Source organism: Rhipicephalus microplus, chromosome X (assembly GCF_043290135.1).
Source record: "Rhipicephalus microplus isolate Deutch F79 chromosome X, USDA_Rmic, whole genome shotgun sequence".
In the NCBI taxonomy this organism is placed as follows: domain Eukaryota; kingdom Metazoa; phylum Arthropoda; class Arachnida; order Ixodida; family Ixodidae; genus Rhipicephalus; species Rhipicephalus microplus.
In genome coordinates, this window is record NC_134710.1 from 275,986,429 (window position 1) to 276,013,176 (window position 26,748).

At 46.4% G+C, this 26,748-nt stretch overlaps 1 protein-coding gene across 5 annotated transcripts in view; it reads left to right on the top strand.

Annotated features, from left to right (window-relative positions):
• The window catches only part of LOC119161481 (uncharacterized), a 192,759-nt gene that overhangs the window by 82,038 nt on the left and 83,973 nt on the right, over positions 1–26,748 (top strand). For 2 of the 5 annotated variants that reach the window (XM_037413976.2, XM_037413974.2), the window contains exon 6: positions 3,207–3,510. The exons of the other annotated variants lie outside the window; for them this stretch is intronic. In XM_037413976.2, coding sequence (XP_037269873.1) covers positions 3,207–3,299 — 93 coding nt within the window. In that variant the 3' untranslated portion in view covers positions 3,300–3,510. Of the gene's footprint in view, positions 1–3,206; positions 3,511–26,748 lie in introns of those variants that run through there. 5 annotated transcript variants of the gene reach the window in all.

Consider the following 26,748-nt stretch of genomic DNA (forward strand, 5'->3'; position numbering starts at 1 on the left):
TGCCGACACTCTTCCTGCCACCGAACATGCCGACCTGCTGGATCTTCTGCAAGAGTTCAGGAGTTCTTTCAATGTGTCGCAGCCTCAACTGGGCCGCACTTCACAAGTCGAACATCATGTTGACACCGGCCTACACCAGCCACTGCGTCAAAGACGATACCGTGTCTCCGCTTAAGAGCGCCGCGTCATCAACGATCAAGTCGAAGATATGCTTCGTAGAGACGTCATTCGACCATCTCACAGTCCCTGGGCGTCTCCTGTCGTCCTCGTGCGTAAGAAAGACGGATCTATATGATTTTGCGTGGACTATCGTCGTTTGAACAAGATAACCCGCAAGGACGTCTATCCTTTGCCGCGCATTGATGACGCCATCGACACCCTTCACGGAGCGTAATTTTTGTCGTCGCTATATTTGCGGTCTGGCTACTGGCAAGTCCCAATGGCTGAAGCCGATCGCCAAAAACGGCATTTATTACACCAGACGAACTATACGAGTTTAACGTCATGCTCTTTGGGCTTTGTAACGCGCCTGCTACGCTTGAACGTCTTATGGATAATACGCTACGTGGCCTCAAGTGGAATATGTGCCTCTGTTACCTCGAGGATGTCGTGGTTTTCTCCCATGATTTTCCTACGCACCTCCTTTGCCTCAGGCACGTTTTGACTTGCCTGAGCAACGCTGGCCTGCAGCTTAACCTGAAAAAATGCCGCTTCGCTGCACGCGAGCTCGTCATACTAGGCCACATCGTGTCCAAACACGGCGTATTACCTGACCCGGCAAAACTTGAAGCAGTCGCAGAATTTCTCAAGCCGACGACCATGAAAGAACTTTGCAGTTTTGTAGGCCTATGCTCGTATTTCCGGCGCTTTGTTCGCAATCTTGCATCTATCATGTCACCATTAACCCAGCTTCTTCGCGGTGACGTGAACCTCTCCTCCTGGTCCCTTGCATGTGACGTTGCCTTCACTACTCTACGCTGTCTGCTCACCTCCCCACCTATTCTTTGCCACTTCGACCCGACGGCTCCTACCGAAGTGCACAGCGACGCCAGCGGCGTCGGGCTAGGCGCTGTCCTCGCTCAACGAAAGCCCGGCTATTCAGAATACGTTGTAGCTTACGCTAGCCGCACTCTGACGAAAGCCGAAACTAATTACAGCGATACAGAAAAAGAGTGTTTGGCTCTGGTGTGGGTGCTTGGAAAATTCCGGCCATACTTATACGGCCGCCCGTTCGATCTAGTAACTGATCACCATGCGCTTTGCTGGCTCTCCACTTTGAAAGACCCTTCTGGCCGCCTTGCGCGATGGGCACTCCGCATCCAGGAGTACGACATTCGCGTCGTATACCGCTGCGGACGCAAACACTCTGACGCTGATGCCCTGTCCCGCTCACCTTTATCACCAGATCCGACGTGCGGAAACACTCGCCTCGAGACCTTGTCATCGCTAAATCTCGATTCGATTGCCACCGAACAACGTCGTGACCCGTGGATCGCATATCTTATCAAATATCTATCTGGCACGCCCAACCTTCCAGTATCTCGATCCCTCCGACGTCAAGCTTTCTTTTTCGCCATCCGCGATCAACTCCTTCGTCGATGCAACTACGCTCCCGATGGCCATCGGTGGCTACTGGTCATTCCACGCACTTTACGATCACAAGTATGTGCCTCTCTTCACGACGAAATGCAATGTGGCCACGCCGGGGTGTTCAAAACATATGAACGCCTTCGCCACCGCTATTACTGGCGCGGCATGTACAATTTTGTACGCAAATTCGTGCAGTGCTGTCCTGACTGCCAGCGACGCAAATCAACAGCGCCACGAGCGACTGGCGCATTGCAGCCACTTCCATGCCCTGCCAAGCCATTTGATCGCGTCGGCGTTGGCCTCTACGGCCCCTTTTCATTGACATCAAATGGTAATCGGTGGATTATAGTGGCAGTTGACCACCTGACACGCTACGCCGAAACAGCCGCTTTGCCGAGCGCTACAGCTCAGGATGTCGCCTCTTTCATTTTACGTCGCTTTATCCTTCGACATGGTCCACTTCGAGAGCTCCTTAGTGACAGAGGCCGCGCTTTCCTCTCCGAGGTCGTCGAAACTCTGCTTTCGGAATGCCACGTCATTCATCGGAAAACGACAGCATACCACCCGCAGACTAACGGGCTAACGGAACGGTTCAACCGCACGCTGGGTGATATGCTCTCAATGTACGTAGCATCTGATAATAGCAACTGGGACCGTGTTCTCCCGTACGTCACATTCGCATATAACACGGCAGTTCAAACCACCACGGGATTCTCACCTTTCTTTCTTCTTTATGGACGCGAGCCTCCCCATACAATCGACACCCTACTACCCTACCGTCCTGATGCTTCCGAGTGCCCACCTGTCTCTGATGCTTCTCGACAAGCCGAAGAGTGCCGCAAGCTCGCCCGTGCGTTCACCTCAAAAGAGCAGCAACGCCAGAAAGAACACCGTAGCACCGCCCTTTCAGATCCCAGCTATGCCCCAGGGTCTCTTGTGTGGCTCGCCATTCCACACCAAACACCGGGACTCTCCTCGAAACTTGTCCCCCGGTACGAGGGGCCTTACACCATTTTGGAGAAAACCTCTCCGGTTAATTTTCTAATTGAGCCAGTTTCCAGATCGGACGACATGTGCCGGCGCGAACGTGACATCGTCCATGTTTCCTGATTGAAACCATACCATGAGCCTCTGCCTCACACTTCTTAAGTCGCCAGGGTGGCTCCTTTTTCAGCGGGGGCGACTGTGAAGATGTGCCTGCGGCGAGCAGCATCGCCAACGCCCGGCTCTCTCGGCTCGTGCTTCGGCTCGCTGCTGTGCTGATCTCTGCTGGACGGTTCTTCACGCTGTCTTGCCGTTGTCGTTATCGACTAATAAACCTCGTCACAAATGAAAATAACTAAGAGTTACGACATTTTCCTGGAGCGTGTGAGGAAAACTTGTACGACCTAGTACATGGTACCAGATCATCACTCAAAAAACTGGCAAATTTATCTTATGTATTATATAGGTTTGAAAGTCACAGTCTGGTGGTCTCTCATTGCTGCTCAAGTTGTGTCTTATGTGTCAGCTTGATTTTTTGTTTTTCGAATCTTGGCCTTGTTGATTTGGGTATTTTACATGTAGTGAAGATCAAAGTCTTGTTTCTATAACTCCTACTTTGTCTTCTGTTTCAGCTCAGAGAGGTGGTTCGCAATTGTTCTGTGCAAGACCCTGACAAAAGAACATCAGCTGCCGAAGTTCATGCGATGCTGAGCAAGTTTTTGTGAAGAAGCAAAGCTGCTTACCAGTGGCAGAGCGTTGTGCTTGGATAGTGTTGACATAACATTTGAAACCGCGCCCTCAGGTGCATTTTCGCTAATTTAGATTTGTTTCCTGGATCAACTGTATTTGTGCCATGTACTGCGTGATCTCGTCGTTGTAAATAAACATTTAGGAGTTTTCGCCGACGAGCTGTGCAATAAAATTTGGCACCTAACACGTACCGTCTTCTGCCCTTCCATGCTCGAAGACAACTTTTCTTGGCAATCTAGTGAGGGCTACAGAGCCACAGAGTGAGGGATGCAGTGACTACGTCCACTGCAGGACAAAGGCCTCTTCTATGTTCTGCCAGTCAACTCGCTCCTGTGCTTGCTGCCGCCATTTTATACCAGCAAAATGTTTAATCTCATCTGCCTACCTACTTCTATAGATATCCTTTAAGTGCTTAGCGACTCCAACCTCCACACCTATTGTGTTCAGTTCTCCCCACAATTCCTCTTGAACCACGCTATCGTATGCTCCCTTGATATCCAAAAAAGCTAGCCACAGCGGACTGTGTTTCCTTTCTGCAATTTGCTTAAACTTGGGACTCTATTCCTTTATCAGCATAATTGGAATGCTATCTGGGCCTGTTGGTGTACTACTGCTAAGAACCCCCTTCTCAGCCCTTTCCCACTCTCGTGAAAATAGAGCCACTGCACCACTTGATGCATTTTTGTCTATTAAGGGTGCATAAGGCACTTCCTGGTTGAAATTTTTCTACCATTCTTGTTCTTATATATTCAATAGCTTCGTCCCCATCTAGCCTAACACCTTGAGCTGTAGTTATAAACCTCTGCTCTAGGCTTGTCTCATTTTCTAGGGAGTTCAGATGGTTCTGAGATTTTGCAGCTGCCTTTCTATTCTTTTTATGTACTTGTGCCAGCCACTGAGCACCTTTTCTTCTAATCTTTTCATTGATCAGGAGGGATGCTTCCCTTCTATCACTTAGAAAGATGTCTCATTTTCTTTCAACATCATCTGTCGGTTTACCCCGCTGCTTAGCATGTCTGTGTTCCCTAGAGGCTTCCTGACGTTTTGCTATGGCTCTCTTAACTTCCTCATCCCACCAACTCTTGGGCTTGTGTCTTCTTTTCTGGGGTGACTTGTCACGTTCCCTAGCAAGCTCTAGCTCCAACAGTCAAATTAGAATCGTGTATGTCCACACTGATCTACTGTTTTCAGTGATTACTTTCTCAATTTGTTTAGTAGCAATTTCTGTTTGCCTTTCTAAATAAACATTCCCCTGTAGTTGCTCATTTTGTCTCCTTTCTACTTTCATTGCTCTTCCAAAACTTAGCATGATACCTTTGCGATCACTACCCAGACTTCTGGAGCCACATTGGTCTCTGTGCATTCCCCTGAGCCTATCATACATCGTATGTGACAGTGCATAATATATTGTTGACTGCAACCTTCCTACTTCCGATGTTATTTGCACTTCACACTTTTCAGTACTGTTTCTAATGATCAAATCATGCCTTTCACACATGATGATAATTTTGCTAGTTAGGTCAATATACCCATCTATATCTTTTATGTGTGCATTCATATCTCCTAGTATAACTATCTCGTACTTTTCTCCTAATTCCTCAATGTCATTTGTTATACTTTCCACGATTTCCACTCTGGCCTTTGCTCCCGTCCACAAGTACACCAAAACAAGGAGTGTCATCTGCCTTGCTATTTTTCCTTTTAACAATAAATGTTCTGTGCATTTCCGCTTGACTCTTTGCTAAGCTATACTTCTATGTGTAAATGCCCCAATTCCACCCCCCTTATTGCTGTCTTCTGTTCTATTGCAATATTCCCATACATAGTCGGGATTTCAAGGTGGTTGCTCCATGTTCCAAAGATGCGTCTTCACAACCCCATATACCATCAGCTCCTCCTGCCTTAACTACTTTTCTATCTCTTCCCACTTTAACCAATTTTCGTCACCCTGCATGTTAATATAGCCTATGTCTGATTTAGCTCGGCCCTCCTGCTTACGTCGATTTCTTCTCCCACGGATCTCATGTGGCTTGAATATTGGTGCCCCTTTAGAATTGTCTTTGGCTACACTGTTGGCTTCAGGGCTCTGGGTCTCCCTAAAAAAGCTGTGGCTTGACGACCCATTCTATTACCGGCCCTCCTGCCCGTCGCACCACTGTTGTGAATGCCATCCTGTGCAAAGGGGCTAGCGCCAGGCTCGTACACGTCTTGGTTCACCTCCATTACGCTGTGTCCGAGCTGCCGGCTCATACCCCTGATGATACCTTGAGGAACTAGCGCCCCACAGTGGAGCAGCGTCTGAGGCTACACGTGTGCTCAAGCTTCGGTGACACTAAAACCCGCTGTGTTCATATAGGGGCAGCCACGGGCGGTGAAGAATAAAACAATGTGGGGGCTTTAAGAGTGTCTTCCTCAGAAAACAGAAAAACATTCTTGGCATAAGCAGCCCAAATCACCTCGAGGGCAGCCCTACAACATATCGAGAGGGGTGATGAACAATATGCCTCGCCGGTTGCGAGTCTGTGCGCTGCGCAAGTGTTCTTGACCTCTGCAACGCCATAAGGGGATCCCCGGTCTTCGTAAAACCACATAAAATGTCGATTGTACCTGGATACTTGGAGGAGCACACAACCTTACTTTTAAAACAAATTAAAATATCTTCTAGGCAATGCTCGCCATTAATAATCAGTCACAGGTGGACCCGCATTCAGGACTATAAAACAACGCAAGCATCTCAAGTTTCTAAAATTTGGTGTCAGGGGTCCTTTAAGGTCCTACCATCTTTCTTTCCATCGCTCGCTGCGTTGTCCTCAATTTAAGCTGAACCCTCTTTGTAAGCCTCCAGGAGAACTTGCTGTTGGGCTAGTTGGTGCATGTCTTGATTAAATAGTCAACGTCATGCTGAATGAATGGCCGCACGGAGAAAGAAACACAAAGAAGCGCCCGTGGTGGCTATGTGTGTTTCTTTCTCTGTGTGGTTGTTCATTCGGCGCGACGTTTACTATTTAATCAAGCCTCCAGGTTTCTGCTCTGTAGGTAAGTACCGGCAAGATGCAGATGTTATATAGCTTTCTCGTGAGGGTTAGTGGCAAACTACAATTCATGATTTGTGAATGCTTGCCGAATATGCTCCACCCCATTCTTATCCTTCTAGTTACTTCAATCTCGTGGTTCGGCTCCGGGGTTACTACCTGTCTTAAGTAGAAGTACTCTTTTACAACTTCAGGTGCACTGCTACATATTTCGAAGCAGTGTTCTCTTCAGAGTTTGTTGTACATTACTTCCTTTTCTGCAGATCAATCTTAAGCCCTAGCTACCTTTCTGCTCTCCTTATCTAATTCAGTAATCATCAATCGCAATTCGTCCCTTGAGCTACTCGGCAATGCAATGTCATCGGCGAAGCGCAGGGCACTAAGGTACTCATCATTAACTCGTATCCCTAACTCTTCCCATTCTAGGCCTCTCAAAACCTCCTGTAAGCACGCGGTAAATAGCATTGGGGAGATCGTATTCTCTAATCTTACACCCTTTGTTATTGGTACTCTTTCACTTTCTTTACGGAACCCCGCCACGGTGGTCTAGTGGCTAAGGTACTCGGCTGCTGACCCGCAGGGCGCGGGTTCGAATCCCGGCTGCGGCGGCTGCATTTTCGATGGAGGCGGAAATGTTGTAGGCCCGTGTGCTCAGATTTGGGTGCACGTTAAAAAACCCCAGGTGGTCTAAATTTCCGGAGTCCTCCACTACGGCGTCTCTCATAATCATATAGTGGTTTTGGGACGTTAAACCCCACATATCAATCAATCAATCAATCTTTATGGAGCACTATGATGGCTGCTGATCCACTGTAGATTTCTTCCAGGATGTTTATATATGTTTGTTGATGCCATGATTCCATAGGCTTAGTAGGTGTCGTTAAAAAAACAGCTTATCTTGCCCATAACAAAACAGCCAACCTGATACTTTATTCTGATCTTGAGATTGCACGAAGTGATAGCTAATTACAATGTCGTTTGTTTCTGTGAGCGCTCTGGGTTTGTGTCAAGGACAAATTTGGATCGTGTCTGCACGGGAGCTGCAGTGTTGGAAATCACTGGTGCCCGCTGGTTTCGAGGCTACTCTTTTACCACCACCGTGAAAGAATTCGTCATACGCCATTGCCAGAAAAGACCTCTCCTGAAAAAGAGATTGCTCTGTGGTCGTGTGTATGTGCGTGGAAATCTTTTTCAGAAAATGTCTTCTTGCTTAAGTTTATTGTAGTGACACGGATATAGCTTGATGATTTACCTTGGTAATGTAAGCATGGCTAGGAATTTTTGTTCATTGTGCCTTTATGAATGAACTTGCCCTATTTTGTGCAAGTTTGAACGGTGCTATATTGTGTTTCTCCCTCTTCAGCTGACAAGTCAGGATAAATGATGAAGCTTGCAAAATACTGCTGAATCTTGTCAGCACACAAAGTGTGGAACTGCATTGCAAAGATAGCATTGTACATTATGTACTGTGTGTGCAAAGCCTGTCGAAGGATGGTGACCTAGTGGTGCAATTCAGGCTGCGTCTTCTTTTTTAATTTTAGTCATTGGTTTCCAAGTTCATTTTTTTCTTGAAATGCTTGGGCATGTTAGTAATTAGGAGGAAGAGACCAGTGTTTGTTAGGAGGAAGAGACCAGTGGGTAAACATGAATGAATGAAAGTAAATATAGCGATACAAGCAATTGATGTATACACTCCGCAAGTAGCATCGAGCAAAGTCATAATAATAATAGTAAGTTGTGTGTCGCGACTTCAATTAACATAAGGTTTCTTGTGTGTGTTGTTGTTTTCCCCTGTCGGCTAGCGCGCGTGCAAATTGATTTCCTCTCGGTCGGACTGAAAAGCCTTCGTTATACGGCCGCACAAGTGAGTGAAAGTCCGCACAATTCGTCGTGGGGTGGGGTGGGGGGAATCGAAAGCGTTAGGTTATATTGTTTAACTGGATGACCAGGTTCACTTCTGTTATAGCTTTATTTTCAGTGTGGTCATCTTGTCAGCGGTGCCTATATACTATATTTCCAGGTATATATTGCGCGTTTACCAGACAGTTGCGAAAGGCACGCTGCAATACTGGACCCTTCGAAGACCAGTGATCTTCTAGAAAAGAGGAAATGCATTGCAGAACAATAGAAAGCTGAGCTAGTTGGCTATAATTACCTTAACAGTTATCCTTCACGTAGACCCCCATGCCTGCCGGATCGATAGGCCCGCCCGGGCGTGCGCAGATAAGTTTTCGTGCCATCTGTTTCGCCGTTTGGCACTTTTACTGTTGTTGGTCGGCGTTGAGGTGTCTTGACTTTCTTGATTGATTTGATTGATTGATATGTGAGATTTAGCGTCCCAAAGCCAGACTTCTTTCTTCACTTCGTGTTTGGACGAACTCTCATTTAGAATGAAGAAGCGCATTAACCGACTTAACGGTGCGCACAGAGAGAAAGAAACATAGTGCAACCTCCGTCCCCCTGTGCGTGAGTGTGTGAGTATGCGTATGCGTTTTCTTCACGGTCTCGTGGGAAGGCTAATGGCCTTTTTTCAGTGCTCTGTCCTTTTGCCCCCCCCCCCTCCATCTCTCATTTTCAAGTACGCCCCCCCCCCCCCGAAGTATACACGCCATCGTTGCGCCGTTGTTGCGGCATTCCTGAGCGCAGCCGGAAGCGTTACGCCGCACAGTGCCCTTCGAACACAAGAAACGCAGATAACTACCGGCGCAAAACGAGTTTGCAAAAAGCATGCACGAAACTGAGGCTCAAAGAGATGCTGTGCCGAGCTTTTTCGCTGGTCGGTCTGGGTTTGATGCAATGGCCTTGCGGATAGGATGCGCTAGTAGTGTTGGCGGGAGAGAAAAAGAAGTTGATACAAATACGAGTTCGTGCAGAAGCAAAAAACAGTGCCTCTTTTTCTCTCAAACCCTTTTTCATGTGGGAGGGAATGCAACAGCAAAATGAAAGTATACATGTAGTATCTTTCTAAACAATGAAATTCAGCTTCGTAAGCCGCTTGAAGATGGCGTACAGCGTCTCGACTTCAAGCGTTCTGTTAGGCAATGTTCAGGAAGTAGGGGAGACGGTGGGCGCTCTGGTTGCGTTATTTTCGTGAGAAAAAAAAATGTTGAAATTATGCCGAGGGCAGTAGCCAGGAATAATGGTCGAATGTTTGGTTAAACAGCATGGTGAACCATACTTTTCAAGCGAAGCATCAAGTGAAGATGCTATATATATATATATATATATATATATATATATATATATATATATATATATATATATATATATATATATATATATATATATATATTCTTACAGCTGGAACCAGTTTACTTCAATACAACAAATATAGCAGAAAAACTTCATTTTTGCTGCATTATTTGCTACATTGTTTTTAAGTACTCACTGATGAGAGAGGTTTAATTTGATGCTGTCCTGCAATGACGCAGCTGAAAATCATTTGCCTAATGTCAAGTGCCACCGTGTAAAGGTGTCAAATTGATACATTAATTCGAGGCACTCGATACTCGGTTGATGGAAAAAAATAAGGCCATAATGGGCTACTTTATGTGTGTTATAGTTACTAATCCCAATTAAGCTGTAATAATGAAATATGAAAAATGAAAAAGATAATAAAAGATATATATATCTGTATTCAAGCCATTAACATTGTTTTGGCATAAATAGAATCAAGTCAAAGCATAAGACTGGTTAGGGTCAAAGCGTAAAACTGGAGGTCAAAGCGTAAGACTGGTTACACACTATGACTACAAGGGACGAACGGGTGCCGCTATAAGGAGCTTCGCCTCTAAAATGCTTTGGGGAAGACGGAACGATGCCTTCATATCAAGGAAAGTGTAAAGGATCACCACAACCTGATTTAGACAAGCCTTTTACGGATGCTGAGATAAAAGCAGTCATATATAGTAACAAAGAGGCCTGGGGTGCGGCCTCACCGGTAACCACCGCCGGGAACGCACTCCCTCACCAGAGAAGGATTGGCCACCCTGGTGCAGTATCTGGCCACTACCTCCCACACGCATACGTCAAATAACTCACGGCCCTCAGTCCCCAGCAGGTGCGAAGCAACTGACCACGGCGGCGGTCAGACCTGCAACGCAGCAGAGGGTGCTAAGAATCTCTGGATCCGGACAGGCCGCCATTGGAACCTGAACTTGGCAACGTTTAACGCTAGAACCTTATCTCACTTATCTAGTGAGAAAAGTCTAGCTGTACTATTCGAGGAGCTAGAGGGTGTTAAATGGGATATAATAGGGCTCAGTGAGGTTAGGAGGACAGATGAGGCCTATACTGTGCTACAGAATGGGCACGTCCTTTGCTATCGGGGCTTGGCAGACAGAAGAGAACTGGGAGTGGAGATCCTAATTCACAGAAACATAGCTGGCAACATACAGGAATACTAAAGCATTAATGAAAGGGTGGCAGGTATTGTAATTAAACTGAATAAAAGATACAAGATGAAGGTAGTACAGGCTTACGCACCTACATCCAGCCATGATGACGCTTCAGTTGAAAGCTTCTATGAAGACGTGGAATCGGCAATGAGTAAGGTAAAAACAGAGTATACTATAGTGATGGGCGACTTTAATGCAAAGGTAGGGAAGAAGCAGGCTGGAGACCAGGCAGTAGGAGAGTATGGCATCGGCACTAGAAACGCCAGAGGAGAGCTACTAGTAGAATTCGCAGAACGCAATAATTTGCGGATTTTGAATACCTTCTACTGAAAACGAGAAAACCGTAAGTGGACATGGAGGAGCCCTAATGGCGAAAATAAGAACGAAATAGACTTTATAATGACTGCACACCCAGGAATCGTGCAGGATGTGGAAGTGGTTGGCAAGGTACGATGCAGTGACCATAGAATGGTACGGTCTCGAATTCGCCTAGACTTGAAGAAGGAACGACAGAAACTGATACGCAAGAAGTCAATCAATGAGCTAGCACTGAGAGGGAAAGTACAGGAATTCAGAGTGTCGCTGCAGAACAGGTACTCGGCTCTTAGTGAGGAAACCAACCTTAGCGTAGATACAATGAATGATAATCTGACGAGTATCATTACGGAGTGTGCAGTGGAAGTTGGAGGCAAGGTAGTTAGACAGGACACTGGCAAGCTTTCCCAGGAAACGAAGAACCTAAATAAGAAGCGTCAAATCATGAAAGTGTCAAGTACAACAGACAAAATAGAACTGGCAGAGCTTTCGAAGTTGATTAATAGACGTAAGGTATGCGATGTAAGAAGGTATAACATGGAGAGAATTGAACACGCTCTGAAAAACGGAGGAAGTGTCAAAGCATTGAAGAGGAAACTTGGGATAGGCAAAAGTCGGATGTATGCACTAAGGGACAAAGAAGGCAAAATAACTACCAATATGGATAGGATAGTTAAAATAGCGGAGGAGTTTTACAGAGATCTGTACAGTAGCCGAGACAACCACGACCTTAATACTATAAGAACTAGCAGTAACCCAGATGGCACCCCACCAGTAATGATAGAAGAAGTCAGAAAAGCTTTGGAGAGCATGCAAAGAGGCAAAACTGCTGGTGAGGATCAGGTAACATCAGATCTGCTGAAAGATGCAGGACAGATTGTTTTAGAAAAACTAGCCACCCTGTTTACGAGGTGTCTCCTGACGGGAAGGGTACGAGAGTCTTGGAAGAACGCTAACATCATCTTAATACATTAAGAAAGGAGATGACAAGGACCTGAAGAATTACAGGCCAATCAGATTGCTCTCCGTAGTATACAAGTTATTTACAAAGGTAATTGCTAACAGAGTAAAGAAAACATTAGAATTCAATGAACCAAAGGAACAAGCACGATTTCGAACAGGCTACTCAACAATTGACCACATTCATACTATCAATCAGGTAATAGAGAAATGCTCAGAGTATAACCAACCACTATACATAGCCTTCATAGATTACGAGAAGGCGTTTGATTCAGTAGAAATATCAGCCGTCATGCAGACACTGCAGAATCAGGGCGTAGATGAAGTATATATAAACATTCTGGAAGAAATCTACAGGGGATCAACTGCTACCATAGTGATTCATAAAGAAAGCAACAGAATACCAATCAAGAAGGGTGTAGGGCAGGGGGACACAATCTCCCCAATGCTATTTACCGCGTGCTTACAGGAGGTTTTCAGAAGCCTAGAATGGGAACCGTTAGGGATAAGAGTTAATGGAGAATACCTTAGTAACCTGCGCTTCGCCGATGACATTGCATTGCTGAGTAACTCAGGGGACGAATTGCCACTCATAATTACGGAGTTAGACAAGGAAAGCAAAAAGGTGTGTCTTAAAATTAATCTGCAGAAAACGAAAGTAATGTACAACAACCTCGGAAAGGAGCAGCGCTTCGAGATAGGTAATAGTGCACTTGAAGTTGTAAAAGACTGTGTCTACTTAGGGCAGGTAATAACTGCAGAGCCTAACCACGAGATTGAAGTAACTAGAAGAATAAGAATGGGGTGGAGCACATTTTGCAAGCACTCTCAAATTATGACAGGTAGATTGCCACTATCCCTTAAGAGGAAGGTATGTAACAGCTGTATCTTGCCGGTACTTAGCTACGGAGCAGAAACCTGGAGGCTTACAAAGAAGGTTCAGCTTAAATTGAGGACAATGCAGCGAGCAATGGAAAGAAAAATGGCAGGTGTAACCTTAAGAGACAAGAAGAGAGCAGAGTGGATTAGGGGACAAACGGGGGTTAAGGATATCATAGTTGAAATAAAGAAGAGGAAATGGACATGAGCCGGGCATGTAGCGCGTAGACAGGATAACCGCTGGTCATTAAGGGTAACTAACTGGATTCCCAGAGAAGGGAAGTGGGTTAGGGGGAGACAGAAGGTTAGGTGGGCAGATGAGATTAAGAAGTTTGCGGGTATGAATTGGCAGCAGCAAGCACAGGACCGGGTTAACTGGCGGAGCATGGGAGAGGCCTTTGTCCTGCAGTGGACGTAGTCAGGCTGATGATGATGATGATGATGATGATGATGATGATGATGATGATGATGAAAGAGCCAGATGGCGCTTATTCTACTGCTGATAAATGTAGTCCCAAAATTGTGTCCTCATTTTATACGTGAGATATGAAAAATAGTGCCTTCATTTTTTGCATGTACTTCTTTGACACAGGATGCAGCTCACACGAGTAAGATATTCGTGTTTGTTTTAATTTATTCATTGTAACTTGGCGTTTTTAAACGCGCGAGAAAGCCACGCCTTTTAAGTATACCTCGAACGCCAAGCGGCGTTTGCGTCGATATGAAACGCTAATCGCGCACAGCCACCACTTTTCATATCGGAGGCGAAAATGCTGTAGGCCCGTGTACTCAGATTTGGGCGCACGTTAAAGAACTCCAGGTGGTCGAAATTTCTGGAACTACGGCGTCTCTCATAATCATGTGGTGGTTTTGGGACGTTAAACCCCGCATATCAATCATACCATACCGGTCTACTTCGCGTAGTATGGACGGAAGCTCCGCCCCCGTAGCTTATCCTTCATTGCCAAAAAAAGTTGTCCGTGAGTATGAAGTAGTGTGTTTCCCGGACTTTCGACATGGCGTTCTGCGGGCCCGCTGTGATCCTGACCGTTCGGTGTACATGGTTCCACAGGTGTTGACATGTTCTCAGGGTCTGAAGTGCAGGTGCCCTACAGTGCATAACGCCAGTGCTGGTATTAGACGAAACGATAAACCGTTTCTGCAGCTTGGTATAAATGTTACGGCGAACTGTTGAACTGGATGAAATAAATGTTAATTGCAAGTCATTTACATTGCTTAATTTATATATACACGCCATTCTCAAGCTATGGTTACATTAACCCGATAAAACATGCATACCGAGCGCAAAGCCGGCCGTCAGGTTCGTGTAAACGCTAGCGGGTCGGGCTGCGCAGGCGTCGAGCGAGTTTGGTTGAAGTGCGGAAATGCAGATAAGGAATGGCCGAAGAAGCGAAAGAAAGACGAATACGAGCACATGGTGTTCGCTTCCTCAGTCCTTCCTTACTTGTATTTCCACACTTCTGTACTTGGCGCTGCTCCAAGATTCGCACGGAATATTTTTGCCTTATGCACTAAAAACACGTATTGCTTCTCCAAAATAGCATTTTTTTTGCTGATTCAAAAACACTTATGGCTGCTCCAAAGCAGTATTTTGTATGCTCTGGAAACGGCTAAAAAAACAAACAAAATGTCGCTTCCATCACTGAGAGCAGCACTTATTGAAAACAACTACATGCATCGTAGAGGTGCATGCAGTTTCCGGTACTCTTCACAAGTGCTGGATCGCTCCAGCGAACACGTTTGAAATAGGAATGAGGATGCGAATACTGGTATTATTGTACTCACTCCACGGCAGAGCAAAGGCTACTTTTAATAATCCTTTGTCGCCCCGCCGCGGTGGTCTAGTGGCTAAGGTACTCGGCTGCTGACCCGCAGGTCGCGGGTTCGTATCCCGGCTGCGGCGGCTGCATTTCCGATGGAGGCGAAATGTTGTGGGCCCGTGTGCTCAGATTTGGGTGCACGTTAAGGAACTCCTGGTGATCAAAATTTCCGGAGCCCTCCACTACAGCGTCTCTCATAATCGTATGGTGGTTTTGGGACGTTAAACCCCACATATCAATCAATAATCATTTGTACAACATCAGCTCAGGGACTGTTCCCTGTGCCTGGATGTTTCCTAATCTCGTCACTGAATATGATCGGTCATCAAAGCTCCTAGTAGCCTTTCTGTCGCTATACGATAGTTGATGACTATCTACTGGGCACTCTAGGTCGCCTCAAGTTGATTATCTTCACGCAAAAAGGCACTCACTTTTCACCGTATTGTCGTTTGAGCGATACGCTAAATTGAATGCGAATGTTTGTCAGTGGTGATTGCGTCTTACATTGGAAAGGAACGAATCGCTCACATTGTTTATCAACTCAGGTGGATCTCGGTAACATAGTGGTATCGTATATATACATGCCGCGTGGTACTAAACGGTGGAAAGTGTAAGAGTATGAGGAGTTCCCGTGCTAACGTGGCTTGTCCTACGTATACATGGTTTTCACGGGACGCCACATTCGGGGTGCCTGACCTTCGTTTGGCTGTCGTCGCCTTTACAGGGCACCTCCGAGCAGTTGCAAGGGCGGTGAACGTATCTTCAGTGCGTTTTCCGACGGCGTTTTCCCGCGTAACATTTGTGACATACACAGGATTTTGTTGCGGTTTCGACGTGCTTGTGGGGCCCACCAGAGCATGGTATCAAGCAAAATTTGCCACGTGCTGTGGTGTGGACCCGTACAAGTTGCGCTTCGGAAAAGATGCGACTACGGACGCTGAGTTACTGCCATCCACGACCTAAGTTAAAATTATACACTACTCAATGCTGTCAACTGGCTACATTTCTTTGAAACAAATGAAAGCTGCGGCGAGATCGGGCTATAGGTGGCAGCACCATCCCCGCGCAAGTGTGGATAGGCCTTCCTCCGTTGGATAGGCGGTCGGCGGCGCGTATACAAATACACGCAGCGGCGGGCGCTCTGAGCAGATTGTCAGTGGATAAAATGCGTTGACTACAGTTTACTGTTAATATCTACACTCTTCTACACTGAATCGGTGCATGACGCCAACACAACGTTAACATTACCCGCGAGTAAAGTGCATTCTGTGTTTCATAGGGATGCTCGCGCTGGGTGACCCTCTTCACGCTTTCGCCCTAAATTACGCCTTTGCTGTGTTCGTTGTACGTGGCTAGCTTGTGTTCCGCCTTCTACGCACTGATGTAGCGTGATCTAACTACTTATTTACATCTTTGTCATCTGCTTATTACAAAAATAGAGAAAGGAAGATCGTAGAAAGGCCGCATATCTCTGTGGTTAGTTAAGTACCACCGTTCGCACCTTATACGCATATGATTTTTTCTTCTCTCATTCTGTTCACGATAAAATGTTGGACAGCGAATAAGTCTAGTCAGGAAAGCTTAGTGGTTGACGGCACTTTGCGCCACACTGCGTTTACCACGTGTACGTACATGTTCTTGCACCAGTAAAAATCTTATATACGAGTTCAGCGGAAAGTTTTCATCAATGGATTACGGGCATTACAACAAGCCTGGTTGATGGGGCAAGCATGTTTTTTTTTTCGGCAAGAGATTACCACTGCCTTCGTTCGGTCACTAACAATTCCACACAAACGCTGAAAACAATCTAAAAAAGATGAACATTTCAGTGAAACTATACGACATTATATATAAGGCATGCCGTCTGAATTAATTTTACACGTCTGGGCTCTTTAAAGCGTTCTCACATTTAAGCACACGGTTGCGCACGGTAACTCTGTTTTAAGTACAGTGTAAGTACCGAAATCTCACAGTTTGTGTGATAGTATTATTTATATTAGTGGTACCACGGCCAGATAAACACAGCCAAGGCTCCTCGCTTGATCGATAAACTACAGTGCCATAGTTGTACACCTACCAACAGGGCACAAGTGCATCTCCTAGAGCCTGTTTTTTGTTGTTTTTTTGGTACAAACGAGTCGATATAAAACGCTGCATTCACACACCATTTAATAGTTCTCATGTTTGGGAGGATGCCAAGAGCACTTGAAACAGAAAGCGGCACCCACTCTGAAATTATTCTGGTGAATGGAGGGTACGACGACAATAAACAGCACTCTGGAAAGTTGCACTCGCAGATCTTATTGCAATGCATTAGCAGCTGAGCAAGACTAAATGCTTTCGTACGTTGTTTCAGGCATACGTAGAAACAGTTACACTCGCGCTGATATGACCGGACAAACCACACTTTGAGAACGTGCATGATCGACGTACACGCTCATAGAAACACGACGTGGCTAGCAGACGACGAAGGAGCAATCCACACTTCGCTGTTTCGGCCAGTTGCCACCAGGTGGCGACTCTGCTTGATCTCGTGGCCAATAGGCCTTAGACGGTCACAATTACTTCACTAGGGTGCTTGTGAAGAATATGGCAGCAAAACATTTGATGGCACAATGTGTCGCACGCAGTCAACAGCTCGGGGTGATTTTCGACGAGTCTGCATATGCTTACGCTTACAAAAAGCAGGATAATTTTCGCTTTTTACACAAAATGCCGTATGCTGGGATTCACCAAGAATTCAATTTCTGTAATGGATGTGACGTTGGTAAAAAGGACATGAACAAATCACAAAGGAAAACAGCAGAAAAAAATGTTAACTTAATTTGGGTGACCTCGGAGTCGTACCCATGACCTCTTGGTCAGCGACGATGGGAGCCGGGCGCTTTTACCATTGCCACGCGGACGCACATGCATGGGCCTTGGCAAACGCGCTTCTTATGTTTCTAATCTCCATTTCACAGTGACCTTTGGTGGCGGGGGGGGGGGGGGTGTCACCATTTTGGAGTGGTGAAGTGAAGTGCTGCGTTATGGCACTAATGATCGCCGACAGAGCACTCTTCGGTAGTCTCAGCGCAGCGGATGTTGGCTCCCCGATTACCACTCCATTCTAAGTGTTTTGTTGCAGTGATAGACGCTAGCGGGCAGTGTAACGCCTTCGCAAGTTCACGGCTCAAGCTACGTACGACCTCTGCCTCTCGCGCTCCTGAAGTGCTGTGTGGCAGGGTATGCATGAAAAGGGTATACGTTACCCAAACGCCAGAAGAGGGCACTCCTTGCCATTTTTCTCAAATGACGAGAGCTTCAGTGAGCGCATATTGAGTAATAGTAATAATATGCTTGTGGACGTCATCTTTGGGCGCGATTGCCCGTATGATGTGCCCGGGTTTATATTACAACGTCAGCAACCAGAAAGTTTTAAACTTGATCATCGACGTCACATGTCAGTCGCCTGGAGATGCGGCACCAGGCGTCAGCATAACGTGCTTCCATCAAACGGTACTATCGCCACCAAACACAAGCAGACATTGTTAAAGCTCTCATTATCAATGTAGAATGAACATTGATCTTCAGCGTCAGTTCTAACTTGTGAATTCGCGATAAATAGATATGTGGTGTTCAACGTCCCGAAAGCACCATATGGTTATGAGAGACGCCGTAGTGAAGGGCTCCGGAAATTTCGACCACCTGGTGAATTCGCGAGGCGTGTGCCCATTTTTACGAGTGCAAGCGTGAAAATTATTTAAGGAATTGCGAGCGTATATAGACATCGAACAAAAAGAAGTAGAGCTTAAACTCAGTGCTTTAGCACAAACTCAACTGGCAACTAACATCCGAGATACGCTGTCATTCCTACTTCCCCAATCAAGCCACAAGTAGCGTTTCTGAATTCATATTAAGTGATTAATGGCTAAATTACCCACTCGATCTCAGCGTCTTCGGGAGGCACTTTTGAAGGCATGGATCCTCGTGCCTGAATGAAGATGGCAGCACTTTGACTGCTCACAACGAAAGAAGTAATTTAAAGTAGAGCACTGCATGGGCCCGGACCCTACCCGAACCGCGGGCTGGGCCGGGTAAGGCATTGTTGGATCGGGCAGGGCTCGGGCCCATGAGCTTCGGACTCGGGTCAGGCCCGGGCCTGAGGCAGGCCCAGGTCTCATGTACCGTGTGTTTGAAAAAAATACTGAAAGGAGGAATCCACATGCTATAGCTGCGGCATTAACCCTTTACTTTGACAGAACGTATTTTAAGATATGCAGAAACATTTTTTGCGAGTAATTATTTAAATTGAAATGTTAACTTTTTACACAATTTAAAACCGGCAACTGATCATCGAGGGTGTTTTTGAAGTGAATGGCAGATTTGCTGCTTGGTGCACCGGTTTCGGTTTCGCGAGCCAAATCAGCCAGATTTCATTGCTCCGCGGTGATAGCCAGTGGCCGCCTTTGGAAAATTTCAAAGTGGCTATAGACTATTCGTAGGAAAAACTGCAATTCACCCATTTGACTCGATCGGCTATTTACAGTGGTTACAGTAATTGTTTTATTTCTGTAATTGCTGTTATAATTAGTGCAGATAGAAGCCGTCGTCATTCCTTTCATCCACGGCGACATAATTGAATCTTCAAAGACGAATAATCTTCACGAAGTCATCATTGCAGAAGGTAAATCATTGGTGGATGCCGTTGTTTTCCCAAGCGCCACCTGCGAATCCGGAGTAACCTTCGTATCCAGAAACACTCCTTCACTTGAAACCGCCTTCAATGCAGCGCATTTGAAACGCATTTGTACGTTTCTGCTGTCTTGGCACCGCCTAAAGACAGCGCGTTCGCAACGCGTTTGTGCTGCATTGAAGTCGGTAGCTAGTCAAGTTCAAGTCAAACAGCGTTTCTGAATACGGGGGTAAGTCTTCTGATTGGATCGACCGATTGTGAAAAGCACAGTGCAAGAATACTTTAGGTGAACGAACGCCGCCGAGCGAGCGCTTGGCGGGGAGAGACCGACAATGTTCTCGTTTGTGGCATGCCGATAGATGGCTCGCCGAACTGAGGACCGTAATTCCGCAAAGCACATCCGGCACGTGGGCGACGGTTTCCAAATGTGACAAAACCGGGTTATTACGCGATATCAACCACGGGACACGCATAGAGTGGCGCCCTGAAAGATGGGTTGATAAGGGAGGAGGTTGATGGTGCGGCGGGAGTGTAGTGGCGACGAAGAATGAGCGCCGCTACTTTCCTACATCACGGGGCTTTCCTACACCAAAAGGGTGGGTGGGGGGGGGGGGGAGTTGGGGCAAAGTTTGTAGTGCCATCTCTTGGGTCCTTGCGAAGCGGAACATTATCGGCCCCGCCGCGTTGGTCTAGTGGCTACGGTACTCGCTACTGACCCGCAGGTCGCAGGATCGAATCCCGGCTGCGGCGGCTGCATTTCCAATGGAGGCGGAAATGTTGTAGGCCCGTGTGCTCAGATTCGGGGGCACGTTAAAGAGCCCCAGGTGGTCGAAATTTCCGAAGCCCTCCACTACGGCGCCTCTCATAATCATATGGCGATGGGAGGCTAAACCCCAAATATTAATCAATCAGCAGAACATTATCGGGCAGCGGATAGTGTCGGAGTTCGCTCACCTAAATTATTCTTGCACCGAGGTAAAAAGTAATGCCAAATAACAGTGGAGTCCGTTGCGTGTCGAATGGCAGAGCGTTAATCGTCATTCGACTCTCCAAGGACCGTCATCCATCGAGGAGCAAGTTGGACCTTATGCGAGCAGTTGTATCGGCGGCCTGCGAAGAGATGTCTATGAGAGGAGGGTTTCTCTTCCTTGTCACAACGGGTTTCAGAGCCCGGTACCAGTGGTATTACCGGAAAGACATTACCGAAGCAGAACATCGACATATGAGGGTAAGACAGAGCCATCGATTTCCGAAATGGTCGCGAAGAAGTTGCTCTACCAAGATCATCAACTAAAGATCATGGCAGTCCTGCGATTTCTTTGAAAAAAAAAAAATCAACAGTTCACGCTTGTGCAACAAGTGTGAAGTCACACTAGAAAATATAGTTTACACCAAGTCCTACTGAAGGGAACCATGTGAAGATGCCAATCAGAGGGGCTAACGCTCACACTGACGGCGACGTGGACGCTAGCGCTCAGCATATATTGCACAGGAGAGAAACGTTGAGAGGCGCAAAGCATGCAATCATAGACCGGTGTTTCCTACTGGAACAAGCTAATCACTGCTAATAAAAATGAGAGACAGAATACTCCTAATGGACACAGAGACCCGCAGTCTGCTTTTAGATAAACTGCGCGCTGTGGATTTTCATTGTTCAACATGGCACAGGAGAAACCTCCCATTGGCATTACCTTGAAGGTCAAGATACAGTGCCTATATACAGGGTATCCCACGTAATTTTACCCAGTGTTTGAAAATATGCCGGAACACGTAATTACGACGCGACCAAATGCATGTTGCTCACCGTTGCCTGGAGTTAGACTATTTTTTGTGTTCTCAAATGTTGTTTAATTAGATCTGTTTAAATAACTAACTTTTGAAGAAACGAACACGGATAAAAAATTCAATGAGAAAATTGTAGATGGATTTTCAAAACGTCCAAATAGATAGTTTTGAACTTCGTATCTGTTAAGTATTAGTGTTTTTCTGCTAATTACAAATGCCCGCGACATACAAAAATACCACGTGACAAACCCGCTCGTGTGTCAGGGCGCACGATGATTCTTATTTTTTGGTGACTTGTATAAAATACTGCAATACTACATGTCCTTACCTTCCCCCCTCCCCATGTGATGACCACTTTACCTTTGTGATTTCATGGAATAAAATGTTGTTTAAAGGTTTGCAATTTGTACTGCGACATTTTCTCACCTTCAGCGCGGTGATCTTAGTGAATACTTGCAAGCGAATGCACCATTATAACATAAAGGTGGACTTTAAAATGGTTTTTTCGCAGCACTGACACACTAGTTTTCAAAAATAAAAAGCGCTCTCCACAAAAAATGTAGAGAAATCTGAAGATTTTTTTTACTCCAGAGAGGGAAAAAATCGCTCCGCAGGTTGGCAGCACTGTTACCCACTGTTCCTAAGTGATCAGTTGTCCCGCAGCCGTCAAAGTACGGCGGACACTCTCATAGAGCCTCGCGGCCGAGCAATAAATTAATAAGTATGTTTCTCTATGGCCGAGCTACTGGGGACGAGCAGCTGGGCAGATCCAATATGTCTTCAGAATAAATAAATAAAACAAAAACGCTTCCTTTTGATGCTGGGATTAAACTTATGCCCTCATTCTCTGCAAGCGGGTGTCTTTACCACTAGGCATCATTCACACCCATGCTTCCGCAAAATGATTACATGTACAGTACGGTCTACTGTTATGGGGAACACGCGGCCCGCGTGGCGCGAACTGGTGGCGAGATTCGTAAACGTGGCACACGCACATAAAAGCGCAAAGGCGGTGCTTGACGGGTTTCGTCTGCTACTTTCCGCCCCCGTGCTTGCCGAGTGCTTTCGTTTTTTGGCGGCGCGATTTGTGCCGCCGCTTTTCTGCCGGCGCCCCGTCAGGTACTCAGCAGGCACACAAAAAGTCCAGCTCGTTTCTTGTTGTGGTATCACGCCAGTTTTGAAACGATGCAATTCACACCCACAGCCATGCGGTTATGTGTAGAAGCATGTTAATAAACGCTTAATAAGAATAAACGTTGGGGTTTAACATCTCAGAACAGCGGTATGAATATGAGCGACGCAGTGGAAGGCTCTAGAAAGTTAAACCACCTGGGGTTTAAATCAAAGTACACGGGCCTCGAATATTCCCGCCCCCATCGATAATACGGCTGCCACGGCCGGGATTCGATCCCGTGACCTGCAGGTCATGCGGTCGAGCACCATAAACCCTATACCATTGTTGCGAGGTAAAAAAAAACAAAAATAAACACTTGAAGATGAAATTTTTTCGAAAGATCAGTACGGCGTGATCCCTAATAATGTTCCGGCTCTGGCTTGCTATATCCCGGTCAATATTAGTGTTAACGTTCTAAATCATGTTAGTTTTTTATAATTGAAGCAACTTCGGAAGTATCTCCACATTTTGAATTGCGATAGCATGCACTTTTATGAACACGTACTGCGCTTTCTCAATATGTGCGCGCATGACAATTGAAGTGCGTAAAACAATACATTACAGTAAACATGAAAGAAAATTTATTCATCATATCTTTTCGTGACAAAAGCTGTACCAGGCCAGATCTACAACCTCTTAACGTTGGAAGAATCAAAAGCTTCGTTCATTATCGGTTGATGTCACCGTCATCGTCGAGTACGGCCTTAATCCCTGCAGGCGGAGCCCTGTACAGAGCTTCCGTGAAGGATGAATGGCCCACTCTTCGTTTATGGAAGCCTAGAGGTCATCCACTGATTTGACTGGGATAGTTTGACGAGAGAGAGAGATGATTTAATTCTGCCCACACATTTTCAAATACGATTAAGTTAGTTGAAGTGGTGGGGGGGGGGGGGGGGGCACATGAGCACTATCACGGTTTTCAGTGGCTCGTTTACCACGGCAGCGACAGCACGCTGACTGTATTCTTTAGTGTAGAACTCGACTACGAGACGCCATTCATCCTCAGGTGCCCTGGCGTTGTCACATATAAGGGCTAGTAACACCGGAACGTCGTTCTTCGAAAAATTACGACCCCAGCTGTGGAAATCTGTGAAAGCGATAACGAAGCCTATTACTTGCGTAACCTATAGTGTCAATGCTCACAGAAATGTTAGTCGTAAGCTTTGTACAATGCTCAAACCAGCCGGCTGCCTTTTATAATAGACAAGGAAATTGATGCTTGGTGCAACGGGCATGGTCGGCTTCTCCTTCCCCCCACTGAAACATAGCACGACGTTAGCGCGCGTCGAGTGCTAGGGCGGGGAAGTAGCAGATGACGCAGGGAACGAACCACCCTTACGATTCTGTGCGTGTGCTCCGCGTTTCCAAATCTCGCCAGAAGTTAGCGCCCCGCGGACCGGTGGCCACGTGCTCGCGTGTTCTTCCTAACAGAGGACCGTACTGCACATCCAGGTGAATGCTTCGTAAAACCACGTGTATGTTTACTCTTGGTGCAAAACAAATGCAGAAAGACAACACCTCCTAGTCAGACTTCACCAATTTTTGTGGTAGCGCATTAAATGTCCTCAGCTGGACACGATGCAGAGTCGACATAGAGAATTGCACAAATGATATAAAATGTTTTATTCTAAAAAAATTCAATGCCAAGCTAGTGTCTCAGTCGTCTTCCTGAGACGGCTGCTGCGTGTGTTGAGGAACGATTAATGATGATGATGATGATGTAGTGCCGTTCCTTTTAAAACGGGTCGCCGCTTGTATGGCGGCTTGGCAGTAAAAAAAATACGGCAGTATATAAACCTCAGCTAAAGGAAAAAGAAAAAAAAGAAAAAGAACGATTAAAGAGGATGTGAGGGACGACCTGCTCTAAAGAAGGAGGGGAGGGGGAGAGTCCGTTCACTTTACGACTTTCTGAAAAGATATGATTCTCCATCTTTCCAAGCGCCGCTTAGTGTGCTCCACCGCTTCTCTGTTCATCTCACCACCATCCCCCTCGAAACCCAGTGCGAAATGCAACGAAGTGTCTCCTTTACATTGGGGTTCGATTCCACTGCACTGCACCACAATGTGTTCCATAGTTTCGTCCGCACACTCACAGACCTATACACAACACATTCCGCTGCTCACTATCTATAGTCCGCTGGCGTTCCAAGGTGCGCAGGGCCTCAGCTCGCGCCTCGATCAAGGAGCAGGCTGCTTCCAAGGCCATTGTCATATATGAACACCGCGCCAATAGTCCGCTTGTGTTGTTCATACAAGACCATAGAGCTCCTGCCCTCTATCCCCTGCAGCCACAGCTTCTCTTCCTTCTTCTGGACACGGTCACGGACATCCTTCACATATTGCTGCCATGTGGCCGCCTGTATAGGTGCAGTGAAGAAGCCATATTTTTTGCCAAGGCGGTATATGCGGTTTGTCTAGTTGGTGCGCATACACGTCGCTGAGAGGTAGTCAAAAACCTATCGGGCGAGTCGCTCTTTCCGCAGAAAGGGCAAATGGCCACGGTAGGTCAGTTTGCTTGCCGCCTCCCGTGCCTCGAAGGTGGACCGCCCGAAATCTCCTTGAACAGCTTCAATAACTACTGCCCCATGCGATCCCAAAGCAGTGCGGCCGGCCTCTCGCTGCCGTTGTTCCCGCTATTCCCTGGTCATATGAGACAAGCAGACAATGGCGTTGCAGAAAGTCAGTGCCTGCACATTCACAAGCTCCCACACATAGGCGTATCAGCCGGAGGGGGAAGGGGGGAGGCGCGCGCCCCTCCAACTAAGAAAAGTTTGGGGGGATGAGCCTCCTTTCCCCCCACTTTTGACAGTAGTCACTGTCGGCTGCACGCTGCAGGAACCAATAACTAAGGCAAAGTTTTCTTTCACCACAGTAATCACTCAATTATATTGTTACGAGGAAATACAGTAAACAATTTTCTGAAATTTTTGCTGTGACGATTTTTCTTGAAGTTTCTTTGCGGTTCGATACTGACGCTACAACTGATGTTAACCGAACATGACGTGCATCTGTATAGTAGGAATACACATGAAATGTTTGTCTCCTTGTTATAAATTTAGATAGCTAGCATAGTAACCGTAGTCACTTTGCACCGACTTGATGTCTGCACATTACCTTTACCAAAGCAGATTGAATACCTTGCGTGGTTCTGTGGTAGAATACATCACTACCACACGAAATGTTGGATTTCGATTCCTTTGGGGGTCCCGATTTTTTATCTTTGCACTCATTGTATCAACGCTGCCGATGCCAGATTTTTGAGATTTTTGAAAGGTTCTCGGGTTTTTATTACCGACGTCTGTTGTCACCGCTCCTAGGTCGATAGAAACTTTGAGGCGCAAACCCACATACCGCAGCACGTGGTATACTGGTCTGGGACACAAGATTGAAAGAAAGAGTTTTATGACGTACTCATGAGTTTCACGTTATGTCGGCATCATACACATGTTCTCATACCTTCGTGTCCCCCCCATGCCGATTTTGGTCTGTACTAAAGTGAGGAGGCAAATACGAGAGTACCCGAGATAGGAAGAACTTATTGAAAGGCACAACGAGGCCGTTGACTTCAGCGTGCATGTGGTGCGGAGGGTGGTGGCCAGTAGCTTGCCACGACTGTTTCCGCCCAAGTAACAGCTTCTGCCTGAACACGGTAATCAGTCTACAATAGGAGTGATTCCCACTCCTCGAGGGAGGAAGCTGGCAGAAATGTCTTTGGTGGAGGGTTCCCCTCACATTGCCAAAAAAATGTGATTTTGGGTAGTCCTCAAGCAGCCGCATTGTTGGCAGTGTGGTCGAATGTCTTCGAGGTAAATTATAGACAGCCGATTAGGGCTCGGAAAAGAATTTGTTTAGATTTGCCTCCAGATCGTAGCCTGTTCCCTTGTGAGGTCAGTATGTGGGGCCACGTATGTTTTGCGGTTCTCTCTGTAATAGGCAGTAATTTGGTTACATGTGGTGATTCCCTCCTGCGGGAAGTCCACGGCTGAAGATTCCACCTCACGATTGATTAAACTTCGGGCTACATGGTGAGCCGCCTGATTCCCCGGATTCCAAGCTGAAAGCGCTGGTTCTCGTCCCGCTCATACGAAAATACCAAGACGGATCTAACCGGATAAGTAGATAGAAACGCTCAAAACAGCTTTGGATCTCTAGGGATTGCTCTGCATTTAAAAGTACATATTCTGGGAGCTGCTTTTAGGCATTAAACATTCATTCAATGATGCAAATATATACTGTTGGGGAGGCCGCCATCAACATAATTGTATTCATGCGGAAAGTTGTGAGGCAATGTATAAAAAGTGTCTCATGTAATACTATGATGTGCATGACACAAGACACACATATATACATGTGTACATGTGTATAT